Source organism: Semicossyphus pulcher, unplaced genomic scaffold (genome assembly GCF_022749685.1).
Source record: "Semicossyphus pulcher isolate SPU_LCO1_2020_fin unplaced genomic scaffold, fSemPul1.0.p SCAF_18, whole genome shotgun sequence".
Classification (NCBI taxonomy): domain Eukaryota; kingdom Metazoa; phylum Chordata; class Actinopteri; order Labriformes; family Labridae; genus Semicossyphus; species Semicossyphus pulcher.
In genome coordinates, this window is record NW_027211691.1 from 13,702,686 (window position 1) to 13,726,268 (window position 23,583).

Consider the following 23,583-nt stretch of genomic DNA (forward strand, 5'->3'; position numbering starts at 1 on the left):
GAACTGGGGTTTATACTAGGAACCTTCTAGCTGTCAGGCAACAGTGCTAACCACTGCACCCTCGTGCAGCCTCTGTCAACTTCCTCGTTCACAGGGTGAGAGCAGGAAGGATGAAGACTCCTTTTAGTTCTGCAGCTTAGCAGGGAGGTTACTGGTCTGCTGCAGTTCTGCTGAAAGTCACACATTTTAAAACATTGTTTCTCTTCTTTAGCGTCTCGCAGCATGTTTGGTAAGATCAAACGTTACTGCTTTTTATGTTTGAGCTTTTTATTTAGCTGCTTTTTAGAAACACTATACAAAAAAACATATTTCATTTCTTCAAAAGGAAAAATGCTTTGTTTAACAGATGCTTTGATTAAGACATTGAATAGTAACTTATTATCAAATCCAGGTGATGGGTGTCCTTGCAGTCCTGTGTGTGAACATGTTGACAGCCAACATGTTACTGAGTGTCTTCTCTCTTTCAGGTGAGCTGTTTGTTCTCTCACTTTTATTTAAAGATGTTTAATGTTCACAGTTTGAACTTTATGTAGAAACAAGCAGGAAAAGAAGAGCAGACAGAGTTACTTTCAACTGTTCATGTTCTGACTGCAAAGTGAAGTGTTTTACACTGATGTGTTAACAGCACAGTGAAAAAGACCAGCATGCAACACATTACCTCTTAGTTTATCATCAACATTTTCTTTGTGCAGATTTTGCTCTACATTATAATAATCATGAGTCTGGTTTTACAGATGCTACGACTGATTGTCGGACTAATTGGTCACATTTCTTTGTTACGACACCGAAGAAGATGGACGCACTGAGTGGATCTTGTTTGCAGATCCCATGTAGCTTTAGGGCTGAACCAGAAACAGACTTCATCAGCACAAGAGAAACATTTGGAGTGTGGATTAAAAGTGACAGCAATCTAAACAATGTGATTTATAACAGCAGTGGGACAGTTAACACCTATCCAATGAAGATCACTGGAAACCTGAAAGAGAAAAACTGCACCACTCTGTTTTACAACTTAAACACAACATATACAAACACATACTACTTCAGAATAATAAACTGGCCATTCAGAGCAACAGCTGTTTGTGATCCTCTTCACATAACAATTGAAGGTAAGAGAGATTTGTTTTTATCAGTCACTTTATAATGTTGGTGTTTGTTATAAACAGTGAAATCAGTTTCTTTGGTCCGAATAGAAAACTTTTTATTGTTATTTTACTTTGTCATCAGTTTATATTAAACTGAGTCTGTTGTTACAGTTTGACATTAAAATGGTCAAATGTAAGTATACTAAATAGAACAGACTTAGACTGTTCACTTTCAAGACAGAAGTCTCGCCGTCTGTGACAGCTGCAGAAAAAGTGATGCCATTTTGTACTCATTTTTTATTGTAAAACTTTGTCATCACTTCAAATTCTGGTTAAACACTGAGTCTGTTGTTACAGTTTGACATTAAAATGGTCAAATGTAAGAATACTGAAAAGTAGAACAAACTGTTATTTATACTTTGTTCGCTTTCAAGACAGAAGTGTCGCCGTCTGTGACAGCTGCAGGAACAAAGTGAGTAAATTTAAATGTATGCCTCAGTGTAAAACTTGTGTCTAATTTAAACCACAGATTCTCCTCAGAGCCCCAGCATAGAGATCTCAGGTGATCTGAAGGAGAAGGAGTCTGTCACTATAACCTGCTCAGCTTTCACTCCCTGTCCACACTCCCCTCCTAAACTCACCTGGAATCTCCAACAACACTCTCACAACAACATGGAGGAAAACACAGATGGAAACTTTACAACTAAAATCCAGGAGACCATCACTCTGTCAGACAAACATGATGGATACAACATCACCTGTTCTGCCAAATATCCTGTGAATGAAGGAAAAGATGTGAAGACAGCAGAGGAGACAAAGACTCTCAGTGTTTCATGTGAGACAACCAGAGTTTGTTATTGGATCCTGTCAGCACATGATGATTTATGCAATGTCAGCTGTTTTTAATGAATAAAGTTAATCTCTCTTTTTCCTCAGATGCTCCTAAAAACACCTCAGTGTCCATCAGTCCATCAGGTTTGGTGTCAGCAGGTGAGCAGGTGAACCTGACCTGCTCCAGCAGAGCAAAGCCTCCAGTCAGTCACTTCATCTGGTTCAAGATCAGCAAAGATGGACCCATGAACGTATCTGAAGGAGAGTTTTACAGCTTCACTGTGACTGATGGAGGAGTTTATTACTGTGTGGCCATGAATGATCTCGGTAATCAGACGTCATCATGGATTAATTTAAATGATGCAGGTAAATGTAGAACTGTAGTGAATCTCCTGTTTTGAGGCAATCTCGTCCTTTTCCTTGTTTCTGCTGCTGTGAAGCTTTGCTTGTTCATTGTGTTCATATTTTGACTATAATGTAATTTTTACAGCATTTGTATGAAACGGTTCTATAGAAATAATGGCAACATTTTTTAAGTTTTTTAGTCACTTGGTTTCTTGTACTGTTTTATTAAGGAACAGAGAACTCTCTACTCTGGGGTTCAGCTCTTGGAGGGATTGTTGTCATCATACTCATCATACTCATCTGCCTCACGGTCTCTATCTGGTAAGTTTTGCAAAACTACGTTCCTAAGGAAATGAGTGATGAACAGAATCTCCACCTTTACATCTTTGTTCTGTTAGCATGACTCAAGTTTGACAAAGCTTCTTTGTTATTGTCAGTATAACCTACCTATCTTCTACAACTAGCTTCTAACCTAGATTTGGCGTAATTAATTATTAATTATTATTTTGCAGTATTTTTTTTATTTATTATTTCTTTGTTTGTTTTGTTTTGGCGGTCTAATAAACTTGAAACCAATGACTGTATGTAAAGATGGTCGACGCGTCTCCATCTGCTCTCATTGTACAAAATTGAAGCCAAAATACCCCGAGATGGGCACTGCCATCTAGTGCTGGTGTTGTTTTTTGGAGCCAGAGAATGCACAGTAAGGATCTCAGGGTGGAGCTGCTGTTCCTCCTCTACTCTGCTAATCTGGAACAGATCAGTTGCAGGAGCCGTATGTGATATTGATCGTGTATTTTGATTTTATAGTTTCACTCATGTCCCATCTGTTAACATGGAGGAGGCGGGCTTTATGACCTATACTGCAGCCAGTAAGCAGGGGTCGCTGGAAATATTTTGGCTTTCCTTTTAGGAGCTAACATGTCGTCCATCTTTTTAAACAGTCTATACCTGAAACTGTATACTTATTATGACCTCTCTAATGTCCTCCAGGTGGTTTAAGTCCAAACATCAAACTCCTCAACAGACTGAGGTGAGAATAAGCTGAACTGTGTGTTGTAAGGAGATTTTATAGTATATCTGTCAACAGTGACTCTGGCCTGATATGTAAAGCATCAGTCTTTACACTCAGCAATATTTAAGAAGTTAGCGGTTAGTGGTGGGTTAAATATTAGGGAAACACAACCAATGTGACAAAACAGCCTGTAAGCATCACTCTAACACAACTATCAAACAAACACAATTGTTTTGTCGTTTCAGTTTTGATTCAGAAAGTGTCTAAAGATAAAGCAGATTTGATTTAATCAGAAAGTTATAGATAAATGCAGCTTAAGTTTGGTTCTGACTTGAGGAAGCTGTTTCTTTATTGTCAAAGGGATCTCGATATATTCTTAAAGCATATCAGAAAGATATTTTGGCCAGACTTTAACATGATTTATAAACAAAGAGCAAAACTTTAAATTCTATTCTGTAGCTAACTGGAGGCAGTGTTAAGATTTATGCAAAGGAGGAATGTGCAGCAGCAGTTAGAAAGTCAAACTTAGCCTAGTTATAGTCTACCATAACTTTACGTGTTTATATGGTCTAAATAATACATAAAAATAATGCTCTAAACTAACAATTTCTTAAATGGAGAAAAGTTGTTATAAAATATTTACATCAAGTGACTGCCAGGTGTAACCAACAGTCAAAGATTATACTAGCTGTTCAGAGTAAAGAGTAACGTTAGTAACTTGGAAGGAACAGCTAGCTGGCGCATTGGATTAAAATGTTATTTGAGTACTTGGGAGTCCTAAATAACATTTAACAAAGATAACACATCAAGTTAAAAAAGGCTATACCGTCAACTTTGTCCTAACTGAATATCCAAATGTCAGATATGTTAGCATAGCATTAGTTCATTTTCAAGTGTGAAGTTAGAATTAAAACTAGTGTGTAAGAAGAAAACAAGTAGTCAGAGCAACCATGAGCATGAGCATGTAGAGGCTGAATAATAGAGGCCCAAGAATCAAACCCTGGGGGACTTCATTCAAATTAAATATCACTAATGGAAACAACAAGACTCCTGCATTCAAGATATGCCCTGAAAAGGTATTTGATTTATTTTTCAGAGTCAAAGAGATGGCATGCTGGCTCTTCAACAGTCAGCCAGCGTAACAGAGGACAACATCCACTACGGAGAGATCAACTTTTCTGCACGTAAACCTGAACCCGTCTCTGTCTCAGTGCAGGACAGTGCACAGCAGCTGGATACGCTGTATGCAGAGGTCAAAGTGTCTGAGGCAACAAACAGCTTAAGACAGACTGCTGACAGCCCAGAGGACCTCTATGCTCAAGTGAAGAAAAAATGAGTATTGTTTTAACACCACATTTAGTTTAGTTTCCTAATATGCAGTCAGTTTGCTTTGCTTACACAAGATGTTTTATGTTAGTTTATTACTAAAACAGGAAACTATACACTTTTAAAAACAATTCAAAGAAAAGGTTTGCCTAAATGTTTATTTAGAAAATGCTATGACCAAAATAACATGGCTGAGTTTGTTTGATTAAAGACAGGAGACATTCAGCAATCACAATCCATATAGTAATATGTAGTATATAATTAATCACATTATCAGAGCTTGTATTTGTGTTCCAACCTTGTTGCTGTGTTTAGTAATCTGCATGTCACATATGTGCAAGAGAAAGTTGAATCGTCTGTAAGGGACTGTTGAGAATGAATTATAGTAAACTAGACTATCAATCATTTTAGTTTCAGTTTTGCAGTATTATCATGTGTAATAAGGCATTTTAGTCTCATTTACGTGCCTATTGTGTATTCACTTTCTTAATTTGTAAACCACATTTTTATTTGTATTTTAATTACTATAAAAATGAACATGAGACATAGTTTCTGTATTTGAAGATATTTATTCATTGCACAGTAATAAAAACCTTGGCTTCTAAAAATACCTAATAATCTCAGTCGCATTTATTGGTCCAACATTTTTACATAATGTGCGTAAACATCACCTGAAATCAAAGAATTTAATCACAAACATTACAAAAGTGGAAAGATGAATTATGCATAGTAATCCTCGGGCACAGGGAAATCAATATATTGAGTAGTTAAAGGACTTCTGGTTTATGTATATGTAAATACCAAGTTTAACTCAAAATGAGGGGCATTTCATTAGACTCTGACAGTAGTGCATTAAAGAGCTAACGCTAAAATATATTTTAAATCTTTCTGTGAGTAAAAATGTTAAAACCTAATCTATTCTTTGTCAGAATTTTGCAAAAATAAAAAAATCTTTGGGTATCAGCCTGTAAACATTAGCAGCCATGAAACTGTTAAATGTCTCAAAGGCACTACAGGGCCATGTTGATGTTGCTTCAGTATCATGCCCAGTTATGTGAAAGAGCAGAGGTAGAGACGTGTGCTTCTCGAGCTTCACAGAAATCTAACCTTCATGTTGTAAGCCAAACCTCCCTCCTACCACCAACCCAGCACCAGTCCCTCAGTGTTGCAGCATCTCTGTCAGGTAGTAATCAAAAGGTGGGGAATGCATCTCAGATTATTATCTTCTCTAACCTCACTGACTGTGTTTTCATGCAAAGAGAAATAACATCTTTCTTGCTTTTCTGAATTATTAACAATTAAGAATCCCAGTTTTTATGAATAAACCCCAAACAGTTTTCTAACTAACCGGGTTCAGGTCTAAATTCTCAGTGTATGTGAACTCAGCCAGTGACTCTGATTGCGCCCAAATAATCTGAATCCTGTTTTACTAACGACTTCCTCCCTGTTTTTTGATGGACTTCCTGTCAGTAGGTTTTTAATTGTGCACTCTGTCCTCCAGTGCCTTCAGCTCAGCCTCCACCTGAGCTGGCAGATCAGCTCCAACTTGCTGAGTGAAGTAAGCTCTCAACTCCTTTGTCTCCTTCTGCCAGAAAGGCGCAGGCACGTCAAACAGAGCACCCATATCAACATTGCTGCTCAGACCTGTAGTGTCGATGGCGCCATCTTCTGGCAGCCAGCCAATAATGCTCTTCTTGGCTGCCTCGTCCTCCCTCTCCCGGCTGCAGCGCTTGAAGATCCACTCCAGTACGCGGGCGTTTTCGCCAAAGCCGGGCCAGAGGAAGGAGCCGGTGGAAGGGTCCTTTCTGAACCAGTTGACGTGGAAGATCTTGGGCAGATGAGTGGGGGCCTTTCGGCTCTCCATGCTCAGCCAGTGAGCGAGGTAGTCGCCAAAGTTGTAACCGAAGAACGGGCGCATGGCAAAGGGGTCATGCATGATCACCTTTCCTGAAGGAAATATGAAACACTTTAGATGTAGTAATAGTCACTTCCTTACCACCCCATTATCATAAAAATGTCTTAAACAGGGAAATTCAGTAATGTTTGATGTATAACAAGTGATGACAAAAGATAGTCACAAAAAAAATTGACCATGAACGCTACAACAATCAAGTCTCTGTTTTCAGATCTGTAAATCAGCACTAATATATGTAAAGGATTTAGACTACAGGAAAATAATGTGTGTGAGGTTGTACCTTGATGCTCAGCAGCTGCTGTGGCTTCCGACCTCATTGCTGCTCCAACAAAGACTCCATGCTGCCAGTTTAAGGACTCGTAAACCAGAGGGACTCCTGAAACATAAGCATGCTATCATTTTCTTGCACACTTAGTTTTGTGTTGTAAGTGTTGACACCCCATGTCAATATGTAATAAAGATTGTAGGTGTAATGACTCAAACATGTAATATGTTAAAGGGGACATATTTTAGCTATGCCATCAATCTTCTATTATTCTAATTGAATCATATTGGATAAGTTTGTTTCATTTTTAAAAGTATATACATATTTTAATTTAATTATTTTTCAGAGCCTCTCCGTCTTTCTGAAACGAACAAGTCGTTTTGCCATTGAAAGGTTTGACCATGACAGTATTTGGAGTGACAGCACAGCCCCTCCCCAACGTGTGCGATCCCACGTGAGGAAGCGGCCGCACTGCACAGTCACTCCGAAGTTGTAGAAAACATGGCTGCTCTAGGATCGGTTATTCGGCCTTATATGTACGAGCCCGAATTGGCAGGAGGTATCGGAAGTTGAAATCTTGACAACAACTTGACAACAAGCTAGTGAAGAAGGCAGCCTGAGGTGAATGATGATTGGTCGATTTCAGTGAAAGCAAGGTTCTACGTAGAAACCTGCAGCTGTTATGAACGGCCTATTTCAGAGGCTACCTTTATAAAAACTATTCTGGAAAAACACGGAATTATGGAGTTTTTACTTTTTCACAGTGAACAATAAACACCCAAAAATGTGAAACCCATACAAAATGTGTGAATATCCATTAAAATGAAACGGCCCCTTCAAAGAAGAGAAGATCGTACTTTATTGATCCCCAGAGGGGAAATTCAATAGAAGTCAGCACAAACACCGTTGTCACAACTGAACAAGGACTCGAACCCAAATGCATGACTCAGGAGGCAAAAGTAGAAAATAAACAAATCTTTAATTATTAAAGTGCAACAGAAAATCACTCACAAGGAGGAAAAAGGTCACTATTAAAGAACAACAGAAAATCACTCACAAGGAGGAAAACCTACTGACAAAACCAAGGGCTTGACAAAGTATCAAAATAAAAGTACAAAACCTGACAAGACGGGCATGGAGCAAATGCTGACAATTCCTGAAGTGATGACGGCACGGAGCTGGTTTACTGGCACACGAGACAAGGGAGCACAAAGACTAAATAAACTTAGGAGGTGAGGCTAATCAGACACAGGTGAGACAATCAAGGGAGCAGGTGAAAACAATAAGGGCAGGGCACATAATCCAACAGGCGGGAAAACACACAAAGGCAGGAAGTAAAACAAGACAAAACATACATAGGGCTACAAAATAAAACAGGAAACACTAAAAACCAAACTCAAGACTGTGATAGTAGAACTCATGCACAAAATCTCTAGACAATAAAACACAAATGAATTACATAACTAAACAAGACTAAATCAAGACAAGAACACAATATATTAAATACAAAATTGAACAATGAAAACTCATGACAGGGAGACAAAGTGACATGGTTAAACAAGAAATAATAATTGAACACCCAAAATACAAGAAAACCGGAACTAAACTAGAAACTCATGACAACCGTTATGTGAGGAAGGCCGTATACAGTATACTTTGTATTTGATCCTCTGTTGTTCAATTTATATCAGTGGCTTTACTCTGAGATCTGTTTTGTGCACACTATTTCATGGCTCAGTTTCAGTCTGAATTAAACATACAATAGTGGAAGGAAATGGCAGTCATGACTGTAATATCGCTTAAACTTTATAGAAACTACTTGCAAAATATCTTTCCTCCGTTCCTCTATTAAAAAATGTTTTGCCTTTTCGTTTCCCTAATTAATTGTTTATAATATATCTTGCCTTTATCTGTCTCAGACATGATATTTGTAGACTTCCTTTTCTGGTTGCTTTATAACAAGGTAACTTCACCTTTTTAATCTTCCTTCCCTCTTTGCCAGTCACACCACTGATGACTAAAAACTACATGTTTAAAATGTGAAATCATGTGAAAATGCTTTTATCAACAGTTATGGAATGAGATGAGCACCTATCTTCTGGCCTTCTGCCACCGAAAATAATGGCATCGATGGGGACGCCCTCCTCACTCTCCCAATGGGGGTCAATGATAGGACACTGAGCCGCTGGAGCACAGAAGCGGGAATTGGGGTGGGCACACGGAGTCGAGTTTCCTTTTAACAGATGTTACGGCCTCTCAAACTAAGTATAAGACAAAACAAAGGCTCACAATGAGGACCGCAACATATTTAAAAAGGACGCCACACAACAGAAGAATGTTTGAAAACCCACAGGGTTTTAATTTGTTTATTGAATAAAGAATCAGAAAATCATCACTACGAAAATAAGTGATAAGGGAAAAAAAGGAGCTGGAGACCCCGGCCAAAATGAACAAAAGTGGGCAAGTACTGGGCCAGCCACGCAATGGACCGTCGCTCCCAGCACCTCCCCCTAAACTACCTAAACTGGGAAAATCATCATAAAACAAAAGACGAAATAACTAGACTACCGGAAATCTCCAGCCCAAACTAAAACAACAAAACCCCAACAATATAAATACATGTTGAGGGGAAAAGGACCTGTGGAAAAGAATACAACCAAAGTTAGGAGGAACAAAAGAAAAACCCTCCTCACCACGAGGTTGCTGTCTGCGTGTGCGTGTCTGCCCTCCTCACTCTGCTCTCCCTGCACCTCTATATCTCCTCCCCCTCCCTGAGCGCTCATTGCACTCAGGTGCGCAGCAGGCAGAAGGAGGATGGAGAATCAGAGACACAGGGAGAGAGAGAGAAAGGAGCAAAACAAAATTAACTGGCCACACGTAACACAAACACCTGCACATGAAGAACTGGCTGCAGTCTGTGTTCCTGCTGCAGAGCCAGACGGACATTTCTTACCAGCACTATGCCTTTATATTATTTGTTCATTATTTACATTTTTCCTCACAGATAATCTGATCTGAATTAATTATTTAATAAGCCCAAATACTGTCTGTTCATGAACTATGGAAATGATTTATTAGGCTAAAAGTTTCAGGAGAAATAGAAATCACGTCATGCCGATCAAACCCGACCTCACTGATGATCACTCTCACACGTAGTGTTACCTGCTGACAGAGAGATTCTCCTGCTCCCTCTGAATTCATTCATTCACCCGTAATAAAAGTTAGCAGGGAAATAACTGATCATGACAAGAGGTATTTTTTTAGATTCAATTTAATAGAAATGAATCTGTTTTTGCTACTTTGGATTGTTAGACAACTTATTTTTTACTCAGATTTTCACTCAGAAAACAAAGCAAATCTGCAGTTATTCACTGCATTTTATATATTTTACGACAAGTTATGATCAATATTTCGTTCTAAACGATCACAGGTTGTCAAATACCAACTCATTATACCGACGTTGTTTATAGTCGGTTTCAAGGCGCCCTGTAAAGTCTGTTTTAAGGTCTGCTTCTTCCTCTCTGCGGTATGAAACTCCGGTGATGTTGTGAAGTTTCACAGAAGTCCGATCTGTTGCAGCGTCCAATCACTCACTGATATCTAATAAGGGGGCGTGTCGGCCAGTAAAAGACTTCCGTGGAGGCTGTTCTCGTGTATCCTCGCTTATCGCTCCTCGGAACTTCCTCCTCTCTCCTCGCTCCTCGCTCCTCCGAGCTGCGATAAGAGCTTTAAGACAGTCCTCAATATGGTGGCTCCAGAACTACTTCCGGTTCGGGCGAGGAGCGGGGAGCGAGGAGCTATCAAGTTAGAGACTTGGGAAGCAGCTACTGTATTGGGAGACACAGCAAACCTTCTTGCCACAACGCGCATTGATGTGCCATCCTGGATGAGTTGCACTACCTGAGCAATTTCTTCAACACCGCCTCATGCTTCCTCTAGTGGTGAGGGCACTGGCAAAATGCAAAGGTGACCAGAAATCAACCAGAAAGGATGAGGACAGGGAAATGGTCTGTGGCCACCACCTGCAGAACCATTCCTTTATAGGGGTTGTCTTGCTAATTGCCTCTCATTTCCACCTGTTGTATGTTCCATTTGCACAACAGCAGGTGAAATTGATTCACAATCAGTGTTGCTTCCTAACAGGACAGTTTGATATCCCAGAAGTGTGATTGACTTGGAGTTACATTGTAATGTTTATGTGTTCACTTTATTTTATTTGTGCAGTGTATTATGTAATAGTAACATTTGAAAAAATGAACAACTTCCTCTTTGTACTTAAAGTTCTCAGTATTTTCTCAGCACTCTTCATCAGGTTACTTTCCACCACTTCTCTTTGACTCATTTTGGTTCATTAACCACACATTGCGAAACCTGAAGCTTCTCACGCTGATGTTTCATTGCACTTACAGCAGCATCTTAAGCATGAGAACGTCAAGTACTGATGGAAACCAGACGAGTCGACTGCATGCTGCAGCTTTTACAGTTGATGTGTCTCACAATGAATGAGAAGTTCTCTTAAAGGACTTTCAGCAAACTGCTGACTGTGTTATAATGTTTGTAATATTTGCACCTGTCAATAAAAGTAGAGATTATTCAACAGCTGGATTATATTCAGGAGTTAATCCTCATGATTATTTACCACAAAAAATACAACCAAATGCAATTTCTCTTCTGAAATTAAATATTTTGAATCCAAAGAAAACAAATCCAAACAAAAGACGAAATAACTGGACTACCGGAGATCTCTAGCCCAAACTTAAACAACAAACTAAAACAGCAAAACCCAATAATATAATTAATGCTGGGGGAAAAGGCCTGTGGAAAGCAAAACGGAAGTTAGGAGGAACTAAAGAAAACCCTCCTCATCACAAGGAAATCCCAAACATCTGTTACCATTAGGGGTTTAACGGTATGTGTATTCGTCCCGAACCGTCACGGTACGAACGTCATGGTCGAGTGCATTCAGTCATAGGCAGAATACGTCAGTAGTAAAAGACTTAAATAGAATAAGATAAAAAACAGGAATAAGAATAAAAATATAAAAAGCAATACGTGTTATACAAATAGTACAAAATATGTACAACAGGTGTGACAACAAACAAACAACAAACAGAAGAAGAAGCAGACGCGTAACTATGGCAACTATAGCTGTGTGGGGAATTTTCGGGTTCCCAGTTGACTACAATGGCGATGGAGTGCGAGTGGTGGATCGGACGAGGACAGTGTGTCCGCGTTGTTCGACAGTTGTGCGGTATGTCAGTGGAAACAATGGAACATGCTAATGACGTGCATTTCCATCCATTTACCTAGGAAGTTGGAATTCGGAAATGGGAATGATGTCACATTCGAGTTGACCACGTTCCAGTACAGTCTGTAGTTCCAGTACAACAAGTCAACTACAGAACAAATATAAGGTCCACAACTTGTCCACAGAGAGAGGTTGGACAGTACTGTGAGTACGGCTGATTTAATGAGACACAAATAAGACAGAAGTGGTAATAAACAGTTAATACTACAGCTTTCATTTACTGTTGATGCACGGAGATATGAGGTTGGTGTTGGTGAGGTTCCTCCGACTTTCTGAGTCGGGAAATCCAACCTCAGGGGGCCTTCCAGTTGAAATTTTCGACTGGGAACTCTGAAATTCCGACTTCCGAGTACAAATGGAACGCACGACAGCATCACCCAGATGTGCCTATCACCAGAGCGAGGCAAAAGTTAACGGGGGTCCAACAACTCATCCGCACTGTTTTAAAAAGCCCCTAGATGTGAAAGCAGACAGAGCCAAAGACATTACCAAAGCTATTGGCATTTACATTTCAACGGCTCTGCGCCCTTATGCAGTAGTAGAGGACCCCGGCTTCAGGTATTTATTAAAAGTGCTCGATGCCTCGTTACAATGTCCCTTCCCGTGCGCACATAAGCCAGTCCGTGGTCCCTGCCCTTTACAGGCGTACACGAGCGGTGATAGAGCACGAGCACAAGGTGTCCGCTGCACCCGCTGTTGCACTAACAACTGAAGGATGGACTTCCGGTGCCACTGAAAGCTATCTCACAGTGACCGCACACTTTGTTAACTCCGAGTGGGAAATGAAAACTCTTTTAATTGTTTAATAAAATAATAATAAAATGGCAGATATTTTATATTTTGTTTTATATTTAACATTGTATTTATTTTGTATTAACATCAGGAGATGTCATTCAGTTCTTATTGCTTGTTATTTTGCAACAGCTCTGGCTGAAGCAATTAAAACACTCCCTTGTAATTTTGTAATATTTTCAAAAGATGCTTTTCGGTTTGACTTTATTTTACATTTTTGTTGGACCTCAGTCAATATAAAAGCGTGGCCTATGTGAGATAATTTTTTTACTGTTTGTATTTTCCTTTCTAATACAGTGAAATATGTTAGAGTTCCTTATTTATATAATGATAAGTTACCAAAGATGCCTGTTGTCATATGCTACACTATATGCTATACCTGCTACCTCAGTTCATCCCTAAAAATGCATCAACTATCTCAAGTAGTTCTAAAGGACCGTAGGACTAACAAACAGTAACGTAAACTACTGTCTGTTCAAAATACATGAAAAGAAACCTGGAACTATGCTTTTGGGACCTTTTGTTGCTTTTTTCCTGTTGTACTGAACTCATACCAAACCGTGACCCCAAACCGAGGTATGTACCAAACCGTGACTTCTGCATACCGTTACACCCCTATTTGCCATGAAGGGTCTGTTCTCAATTCTGAAGTAGTATCTGTCTGTATATGTTGTGGTTAAGTTAAAAAATGCAGTCGTGCAGTTTTTATTTTAGTAGAGTGTGTACCAGAGTAAGCTGTCCCTACCCATCCATCCATCCAGAGCCTATCCCAGCTGTCATTGGACCCTGGACTGATTGCCAGTCAATCACAGGGCTGACACATAGAGACAGACAACCTTTCACGCTCATACCCACACCTACAGGCAATTTAGAGTCACCAATGAACCCGACGAGCATGTCTTTGGACTGTGGAAGGAAGGCGGAGTACCCAGAGGGAACCTACGCTTGCACGCTTGCCTCTAGCTGCGGGGCAACAGTGCTAACCACTGTACCATCGTGCAGCCTCTGTTACTAACCCAAAAAAGCCAAAATGGTTACAGCAGAAGATGCAACAAAATGTAACTTCCTCATTCACAGGGTGAGAGCAGGAAGGATGAAGACTTCTTGTAGTTCTGCAGCTTAGCAGGGAGGTTACTGGTCTGCTGCAGTTCTGCTGAAAGTCACACATTTTAAAACATTGTTTTTCTTCTTTAGCGTCTCGCAGCTTGTTTGGTAAGATCAAATGTTACTGCTTTTTATGTTTGAGCTTTTTATTTAGCTGCTTTTTAGAAACACTATACAAAAAAACATATTTCATTTCTTCAAAAGGAAAAATGCTTTGTTTAACAGATGCTTTGATTAAGACATTGAATAGTAACTTATTATCAAATCCAGGTGATGGGTGTCCTTGCAGTCCTGTGTGTGAACATGTTGACAGCCAACATGTTACTGAGTGTCTTCTCTCTTTCAGGTGAGCTGTTTGTTCTCTCACTTTTATTTAAAGATGTTTAATGTTCACAGTTTGAACTTTATGTAGAAACAAGCAGGAAAAGAAGAGCAGACAGAGTTACTTTCAACTGTTCATGTTCTGACTGCAAAGTGAAGTGTTTTACACTGATGTGTTAACAGGACAGTGAAAAAGACCAGCATGCAACACATTACCTCTTAGTTTATCATCAACATTTTCTTTGTGCAGATTTTGCTCTACATTATAATAATCATGAGTCTGGTTTTACAGATGCTATGACTGATTGTCCGGATAAATCACACCTCTTTGTTTCGACACCGAAGAAGATGGACGCACTGAGTGGATCTTGTTTGCAGATCCCATGTAGCTTTAGGGCTGAACCAGAAACAGGCTTCATCAGCACAAGAGAAACATTTGGAGTGTGGATTAAAAGTGACATCAATCTAAACAATGTGATTTATAACAGCAGTGGGACAGTTAACACCTATCCAATGAAGATCACTGGAAACCTGAAAGAGAAAAACTGCACCACTCTGTTTTACAACTTAACCACAACATATACAAACAAATACTACTTCAGAATAATAAACTGGCCATTCAGATCAACAGCTGTTTGTGATCCTCTTCAAATAACAATTGAAGGTAAGAGAGATTTGTTTTTATCAGTCACTTTATAATGTTGTTGTTTGTTATAAACAGTGAAATCAGTTTCTTTGGTCCGAATAGAAAACTTTTTATTGTTATTTTACTTTGTCATCAGTTTATATTAAACTGAGTCTGTTGTTACAGTTTGACATTAAAATGGTCAAATGTAAGAATACTAAATAGAACAGACTTAGACTGTTCACTTTCAAGACAGAAGTCTCACCGTCTGTGACAGCTGCAGAAAAAACACAAAGTGAGTACATTTAAATGTATGCCTCAGTGTAAAACTTGTGTCTAATTTAAACCACAGATTCTCCTCGGAGCCCCAGCATAGAGATCTCAGGTGATCTGAAGGAGAAGGAGTCTGTTACTATAACCTGCTCAGCTTTCACTCCCTGTCCACACTCCCCTCCTAAACTCACCTGGAATCTCCAACAACACTCTCACAACAACATGGAGGAAAACACAGATGGAAACTTTACAACTAAAATCCAGGAGACCATCACTCTGTCAGACAAACATGATGGATACAACATCACCTGTTCTGCCAAATATCCTGTGAATGAAGGAAAAGATGTGAAGACAGCAGAGGAGACAAAGACTCTCAGTGTTTCATGTGAGACAACCAGAGTTCGTTATTGGATCCTGTCAGCACATGATGATTTATGCAATGTCAGCTGTTTTAAATGAATAAAGTTAATCTCTCTTTTTCCTCAGATGCTCCTAAAAACACCTCAGTGTCCATCAGTCCATCAGGTTTGGTGTCAGCAGGTGAGCAGGTGATCCTGACCTGCTCCAGCAGAGCAAAGCCCGTCAGTCACTTCATCTGGTTCAAGATCAGCAAAGATGGACCCATGAACGTATCTGAAGGAGAGTTTTACAGCTTCACTGTGACTGATGGAGGAGTTCATTACTGTGTGGCCCTGAATGATCTCGGTTATCAGACGTCATCAGGGATTAATTTAAATGATGCAGGTAAATGTAGAACTGTAGTGAATCTGCTTTATCCAACACGCTCTCTTTTCTCTTCTGTTTGCTTATTTAACCCTATAAAGCAACTTTTACAAAGTTCTTGCACCATTATGTGATACAATAAATGTAATTAACAAGTTTACACTTTTAGTTAAAGGTGGAATTAAAGTTACGGATTTTACAGAGACATAACACCTTCCATTAAGCAGCAGGTGACCGTGCTGTCTTGTTACAGGTGATCCAGAGTTTAGGGTTGTTGTCTACGTCACAATGAAGATCCTGGGAATTGTAATGCTCTGCAGTACAATCATCATCTTTGAGTAGTGAGACAAACTTTCCGACAATATGTTCATGACTTATTGGTCTCTGTACAATGTTCTTAAAACACTGAAAGTAAACTTTTATTCCTGTTTATTAATTCCATCTTCTTTCTTTCAGTTGGTTTAGATCAAGATGCTGCAACAAACCAGAGAAGGTGAGCTACTAGCTGAGGACAGGTTCATCATTCTTTCAACAATAAAGGAATAAAGCTTTTATTGTGAAAGAGCAACGTTTTCTGAGTGTGTGTCATTAACACTGAATAATCATACAGAAGAATTCCTTCAGAAACAACAATGTTTAGATATCCATGTCTCCATTACATCAGTGACAGGAGAATGCAATGGAGCCAAATGTCATTAAGGAGAAGTGATCTTACTTTATATTGACTGATTGGTTCACAGAGACAAACTCTCAGTGCTGCTGGTATTTCTCTTTCAGCTGCATTAAAGTCACAGCCGAGCGCTGACACCACTCCCTCTGTGTTGTGTTATTTTCACAGGAAGCAGTAGAAGCAGACTATGTGAACAGAGTGATTGAGATTCAAGCATCATAAAGGAGAAGAGGACGACATCATGTTCACCATGAATAGAATACTTCTCTATTTCTCGTCCTCTAATTCTGAATTATGAAATGGTATTACTCTGCAGCAGATTGGTGACATGAACAAAAGATGGAACGTAAATAGGACAGATGTTTTTATTCTTTAGCAGATAACTCAAATATAATATACTGCAGCTTCATCTTTACACTGTGTAGGTCTGTGCTGATTTGTGTTCTTGTTATTGTAATTCTCTTTATTTGCCTTCATGCTGTTTTCTTTGGATTCAAAATATCTAATTTTAGAAGAGAAATTAGGATGATTGAAATGAGACATTTGAGATGATGGAGGAGCAGAAAGTGTGAAAACTTCTTATTGATACATCAAAACAAACCTTTTTTTAGGGTTTTTACAAAGTTTGTTTTCCATTATATAATAAAGAAAAAGTCATTGTTCACACAATTTGCTATTTGTCTTTTTATTTGCTCCTCTCATGGAGTTAATGAATAACTCATCAGTCACTATCATTTCATCATATGAAAAGCTTGTGAGTCGGCAGGACGAGGAAAGCAGTCTGCAAAATGTTTCGTAAGTTCCCCTTGAATGCATTTGGTTGTATTTTTTGTGGTAAATAATCATGAGGATTAATATAATCCATCTGTTGAATAATCTCTACTTTTATTGACAGGTGCACATATTACAAACATTATAACACAGTCAGCAGTTTGCTGAAAGTCCTTTAAGAGAACTTCTCATTCATTGTGAGACACATCAACTGTAAAAGCTGCAGCATGCAGTCGACTCGTCTGGTTTCCATCAGTACTTGACGTTCTCATGCTGAAGATGCTGCTGTAAGTGCAATGAAACATCAGCGTGAAAAGCTTCAGGTTTCTCACTGTGTGGTTAATGAACCAAAATGAGTCAAAGAGACGTGGTGGAAAGTAACCTGATGAAGAGTGCTGAGAAAATACTGAGAACTTTAAGTACAAAGAGGAAGTTGTTCATTTATTCAAAATATATTTTATATGTACTGACAAGATAAGGCCTGTGGCTCACACTAAATACATGACTATATGAGTGTGTGCTACAAACTAAATATTAATATTACTGAACAATGAAAATAAACTACCAGTTACTCATCTGGTAGAGCACGTACCATTTAAAGCTGAGTCTTTATCACAGCGGACCGAGTTCAATTCTGACCTTGTCCCTTTGCTGTCCGTCATTCTCTCTCTATCCCCCCTTAACTGTCCATCTTTAACTGTCTCTACCCATCCATCCATCCATCCATACATTATCTACTCTGCACATATTGACAGCAGCTTTTCACACTCACACCTACACCTACGGGCAATTTAGAGTCACTAATGAACCTGACGAGCATGTCTTTGGACTGTGGGAGGAAGCCGGAGTACCTGGAGGGATCCCAGGCATGCACAGGAACATGCAAACTCCACGCAGAAAGGTCCACTTTGTCTGAACTGGGGTTTATACTAGGAACCTTCTAGCTGTGAGGCAACAGTGCTAACCACTGCACCCTCGTGCAGCCTCTGTCACTACCAAAAAAGCCAAAACTGTTACAGCAGAAGATGCAACAAAATGTAACTTCCTCATTCACAGGGTGAGAGCAGGAAGGATGAAGACTCCTTTTAGTTCTGCAGCTTAGCAGGGAGGTTACTGGTCTGCTGCAGTTCTGCTGAAAGTCACACATTTTAAAACATTGTTTTTCTTCTTTAGCGTCTCGCATCTTGTTTGGTAAGATCAAATGTTACTGCTTTTTATGTTTGAGCTTTTTATTTAGCTGCTTTTTAGAAACACTATACAAAAAAACATATTTCATTTCTTCAAAAGGAAAAATGCTTTGTTTAACAGATGCTTTGATTAAGACATTGAATAGTAACTTATTATCAAATCCAGGTGATGGGTGTCCTTGCAGTCCTGTGTGTGAACATGTTGACAGCCAACATGTTACCGAGTGTCTTCTCTCTTTCAGGTGAGCTGTTTGTTCTCTCACTTTTATTTAAAGATGTTTAATGTTCACAGTTTGAACTTTATGTAGAAACAAGCAGGAAAAGAAGAGCAGACAGAGTTACTTTCAACTGTTCATGTTCTGACTGCAAAGTGAAGTGTTTTACACTGATGTGTTAACAGCACAGTGAAAAAGACCAGCATGCAACACATTACCTCTTAGTTTATCATCAACATTTTCTTTGTGCAGATTTTGCTCTACATTATAATAATCATGAGTCTGGTTTTACAGATGCTACGACTGATTGTCCGGATAAATCACACCTCTTTGTTACGACACCGAAGAAGATGAAAGCACTGAGTGGATCTTGTTTGCAGATCCCATGTAGCTTTAGGGCTAAACCAGAAACAGACTTCATCAGCACAAGAGAAAAATTTGGAGTGTGGATTAAAAATGACAGCAATCTAGAGAATGCGATTTATAACAGCAGTGGGACAGTTAACATCTATCCAATGAAGATCACTGGAAACCTGACAGAGAAAAACTGCACCACTCTGTTTTCCAACTTAAACACAACATATACAAACACATACTACTTCAGAATGATAAACTGGCCATTCAGAGCAACAGCTGTTTGTGATCCTCTTCACATAACAATTGAAGGTAAGAGAGATTTGTTTTTATCAGTCACTTTATAATGTTGTTGTTTGTTATAAACAGTGAAATCAGTTTCTTTGGTCCGAATAGAAAACTTTTTATTGTTATTTTACTTTGTCATCAGTTTATATTAAACTGAGTCTGTTGTTACAGTTTGACATTAAAATGGTCAAATGTAAGAATACTGAAAAGCAGAACAAACTGTTATTTATACTTTGTTCGCTTTCAAGACAGAAGTCCCGCCGTCTGTGACAGCTGCAGAAAAAAAGTGAGTACATTTAAATGTATGCCTCAGTGTAAAACTTGTGTCTAATTTAAACCACAGATTCTCCTCGGAGCCCCAGCATAGAGATCTCAGGTGATCTGAAGGAGAAGGAGTCTGTCACTATAACCTGCTCAGCTTTCACTCCCTGTCCACACTCCCCTCCTAAACTCACCTGGAATCTCCAACAACACTCTCACAACAACATGGAGGAAAACACAGATGGAAACTTTACAACTAAAATCCAGGAGACCATCACTCTGTCAGACAAACATGATGGATACAACATCACCTGTTCTGCCAAATATCCTGTGAATGAAGGACAAGATGTGAAGACAGCAGAGGAGACAAAGACTCTCAGTGTTTCATGTGAGACAACCAGAGTTTGTTATTGGATCCTGTCAGCACATGATGATTTATGCAATGTCTGCTGTTTTTAATGAATAAAGTTAATCTCACTTTTTCCTCAGATGCTCCTAAAAACACCTCAGTGTCCATCAGTCCATCAGGTTTGGTGTCAGCAGGTGAGCAGGTGATCCTGACCTGCTCCAGCAGAGCAAAGCCTCCTGTCAGTCACTTCATCTGGTTCAAGACCAGCAAAGATGGACCCATGAAAGTATCTGAAGGAGAGTTTTACAGCTTCACTGGGACTGATGGAGGAGTTTATTACTGTGTGGCCCTGAATGATCTCGGTAATCAGACGTCATCATGGATTAATTTAAATGATGCAGGTAAATGTAGAACTGTAGTGAATCTCCTGTTTTGAGGCAATCTCGTCCTTTTCCTTGTTTCTGCTGCTGTGAAGCTTTGCTTGTTCATTGTGTTCATATTTTGACTATAATGTAATTTTTACAGCATTTGTATGAAACGGTTCTATTGAAATAATGGCAACATTTTTTATGTTTTTTAGTCACTTGGTTTCTTGTACTGTTTTATTAAGGAACAGAGAACTCTCTACTCTGGGGTTCAGCTCTTGGAGGGATTGTTGTCATCATACTCATCATACTCATCTTCCTCACGGTCTCTATCTGGTAAGTTTTGCAAAACTACGTTCCTCAGGAAATGAGTATGAGTATGCAATCTTCTGTTTCTACAGCAACAGAATCTCCACCTTTACATCTTTGTTCTGTTAGCATGACTCAAGTTTGACAAAGCTTCTTTGTTATTGTCAGTATAACCTACCTATCTTCTACAACTAGCTTCTAACCTAGATTTGGCGTGATTAATTATTAATTATTATTTTGCAGTATTTTTTTTTTTTAATTATTTCTTTGTTTGTTTTGTTTTGGCGGTCTAATAAACTTGAAACCAATGACTGTATGTAAAGATGGTCGACACGTCTCCATCTGCTCTCATTGTACAAAATTGAAGCCAAAATACCCCGAGATGGGCACTGCCATCTAGTGCTGGTGTTGTTTTTTGGAGCCAGAGAATGCACAGTAAGGATCTCAGGGTGGAGCTGCTGTTCCTCCTCTCCTCTGCTAATCTGGAACAGATCAGTTGCAGGAGCCGTATGTGATATTGATCGTGTATTTTGATTTTATAGTTTCACTCATGTCCCATCTGTTAACATGGAGGAGGCAGGCTTTATGACCTATACTGCAGCCAGTAAGCAGGGGTCGCTGGAAATATTTTGGCTTTCCTTTTAGGAGCTAACATGTCGTCCATCTTTTTAAACAGTCTATACCTGAAACTGTATACTTATTATGACCTCTCTAATGTCCTCCAGGTGGTTTAAGTCCAAACATCAAACTCCTCAACAGACTGAGGTGAGAATAAGCTGAACTGTGTGTTGTAATGAGATTTTATAGTATATCTGTCAACAGTGACTCTGGCCTGATATGTAAAGCATCAGTCTTTAGACTCAGCAATATTTAAGAAGTTAGCGGTTAGTGGTGGGTTAAATATTAGGGAAACACAACCAATGTGACAAAACAGCCTGTAAGCATCACTCTAACACAACTATCAAACAAACACAATTGTTTTGTCGTTTCAGTTTTGATTCAGAAAGTGTCTAAAGATAAAGCAGATTTGATTTAATCAGAAAGTTATAGATAAATGCAGCTTAAGTTTGGTTCTGACTTGAGGAAGCTGTTTCTTTATTGTCAAAGGGATCTCGATATATTCTTAAAGCATATCAGAAACATATTTTGGCCAGACTTTAACATGATTTAGAAACAAAGAGCAAAACTTTAAATTCTATTCTGTAGCTAACTGGAGGCAGTGTTAAGATTTATGCAAAGGAGGAATGTGCAGCAGCAGTTAGAAAGTCAAACTTAGTCTAGTTATAGTCTACCATAACTTTACTTGTTTATATGGTCTAAATAATACATAAAAATAATGCTCTAAACTAACAATTTCTTAAATGGAGAAAAGTTGTTATAAAATATTTACATCAAGTGACTGCCAGGTGTAACCAACAGTCAAAGATTATACTAGCTGTTCAGAGAAAAGAGTAACGTTAGTAACTTGGAAGGAACAGCTAGCTGGCGCATTGGATTAAAATGTTATTTGAGTACTTGGGAGTCCTAAATAACATTTAACAAAGATAACACATCAAGTTAAAAAAGGTTATACCGTCAACTTTGTCCTAACTGAATATCCAAATGTCAGATATGTTAGCATAGCATTAGTTCATTTTCAAGTGTGAAGTTAGAATTAAAACTACTGTGTAAGAAGAAAACAAGTAGTCAGAGCAACCATGAGCATGAGCATGTAGAGGCTGAATAATAGAGGCCCAAGAATCAAACCCTGGGGGACTTCATTCAAATTAAATATCACTAATGGAAACAACAAGACTCCTGCATTCAAGATATGCCCTGAAAAGGTATTTGATTTATTTTTCAGAGTCAAAGAGATGGCATGCTGGCTCTTCAACAGTCAGCCAGCATAACAGAGGACAACATCCACTACGGAGAGATCAACTTTTCTGCACGTAAACCTGAACCCGTCTCTGTCTCAGTGCAGGACAGTGGACAGCAGCAGGATACGCTGTATGCAGAGGTCAAAGTGTCTGAGGCAACAAACAGCTTAAGACAGACTGCTGACAGCCCAGAGGACCTCTATGCTCAAGTGAAGAAAAAATGAGTATTGTTTTAACACCACATTTAGTTTAGTTTCCTAATATGCAGTCATTTTGCTTCGCTTACACAAGATGTTTTATGTTAGTTTATTACTTAAAACAGGAAACTATACACTTTTAAAAACAATTCAAGGAAAAGGTATGCCTAAATGTTTATTTAGAAAATGCTATCACCAAAATAACATGGCTGAATTTGTTTGATTAAAGACAGGAGACATTCAGCAATCACAATCCATATAGTAATATGTAGTATATAATTAATCACATTATCAGAGCTTGTATTTGTGTTCCAACCTTGTTGCTGTGTTTAGTAATCTGCATGTCACATATGTGCAAGAGAAAGTTGAATCGTCTGTAAGGGACCGTTGAGAATGAATTATAGTAAACTAGACTATCAATCATTTTAGATGTATAATTTTACTGTAAAGTTTTGCAGTATTATCATGTGTAGTAAGGCATTTTATTCTCATTTACATGCCTATTGTGTATTCACTTTCTTTCTTAATTTGTAAACCACATTTTTATTTGTATTTTAATTACTATAAAAACGAACATGAGACATAGTTTCTGTATTTGAAGATATTTATTCATTGCACAGTAATAAAAACCTTGGCTTCTAAAAATACCTAATAATCTCAGTCGCATTTATTGGTCCAACATTTTTACATAATGTGCGTAAACATCACCTGAAATCAAAGAATTTAATCACAAACATTACAAAAGTGGAAAGATGAATTATGCATAGTAATCCTCGGGCACAGGGAAATCAATATATTGAATAGTTAAAGGACTTCTGGTTTATGTATAT

The 23,583-nt window shown here is 38.7% G+C and overlaps 3 protein-coding genes and 1 pseudogene across 3 annotated transcripts; 3 read left to right on the plus strand and 1 right to left on the minus strand.

The window, feature by feature from the left end:
- Window positions 1–439: 439 nt before the first annotated feature.
- On the plus strand, window positions 440–4,722 carry LOC138596241 (sialic acid-binding Ig-like lectin 12). The gene is made up of 7 exons (XM_069667866.1): window positions 440–467; window positions 735–1,109; window positions 1,615–1,920; window positions 2,022–2,282; window positions 2,492–2,582; window positions 3,255–3,304; window positions 4,383–4,722. The coding sequence occupies exons 1-7, from the start codon at window positions 440–442 to the stop codon at window positions 4,610–4,612; spliced, it is 1,341 nt and encodes a 446-aa protein (XP_069523967.1). The 3' UTR covers window positions 4,613–4,722.
- Window positions 4,723–5,608: 886 nt separating this feature from the next.
- On the minus strand, window positions 5,609–6,874 carry LOC138595631 (phosphoenolpyruvate carboxykinase [GTP], mitochondrial-like). The gene is made up of 2 exons (XM_069666967.1): window positions 6,798–6,874; window positions 5,609–6,549 (listed from the first exon to the last, which is right to left on the minus strand). Exons 1-2 carry the CDS (start codon window positions 6,832–6,834, stop codon window positions 6,080–6,082), a joined length of 507 nt encoding a protein of 168 aa, XP_069523068.1. The 5' UTR covers window positions 6,835–6,874; the 3' UTR covers window positions 5,609–6,079.
- A 7,387-nt stretch (window positions 6,875–14,261) lies between these two features.
- On the plus strand, window positions 14,262–17,193 carry LOC138595624 (B-cell receptor CD22-like). The gene is made up of 7 exons (XM_069666953.1): window positions 14,262–14,332; window positions 14,600–14,971; window positions 15,285–15,590; window positions 15,692–15,949; window positions 16,182–16,269; window positions 16,385–16,421; window positions 16,767–17,193. The coding sequence occupies exons 1-7, from the start codon at window positions 14,290–14,292 to the stop codon at window positions 16,818–16,820; spliced, it is 1,158 nt and encodes a 385-aa protein (XP_069523054.1). The 5' UTR covers window positions 14,262–14,289; the 3' UTR covers window positions 16,821–17,193.
- Window positions 17,194–18,477: 1,284 nt separating this feature from the next.
- On the plus strand, window positions 18,478–23,391 carry LOC138595623 (B-cell receptor CD22-like; annotated as a pseudogene).
- The last annotated feature ends 192 nt before the right edge of the window (window positions 23,392–23,583 follow it).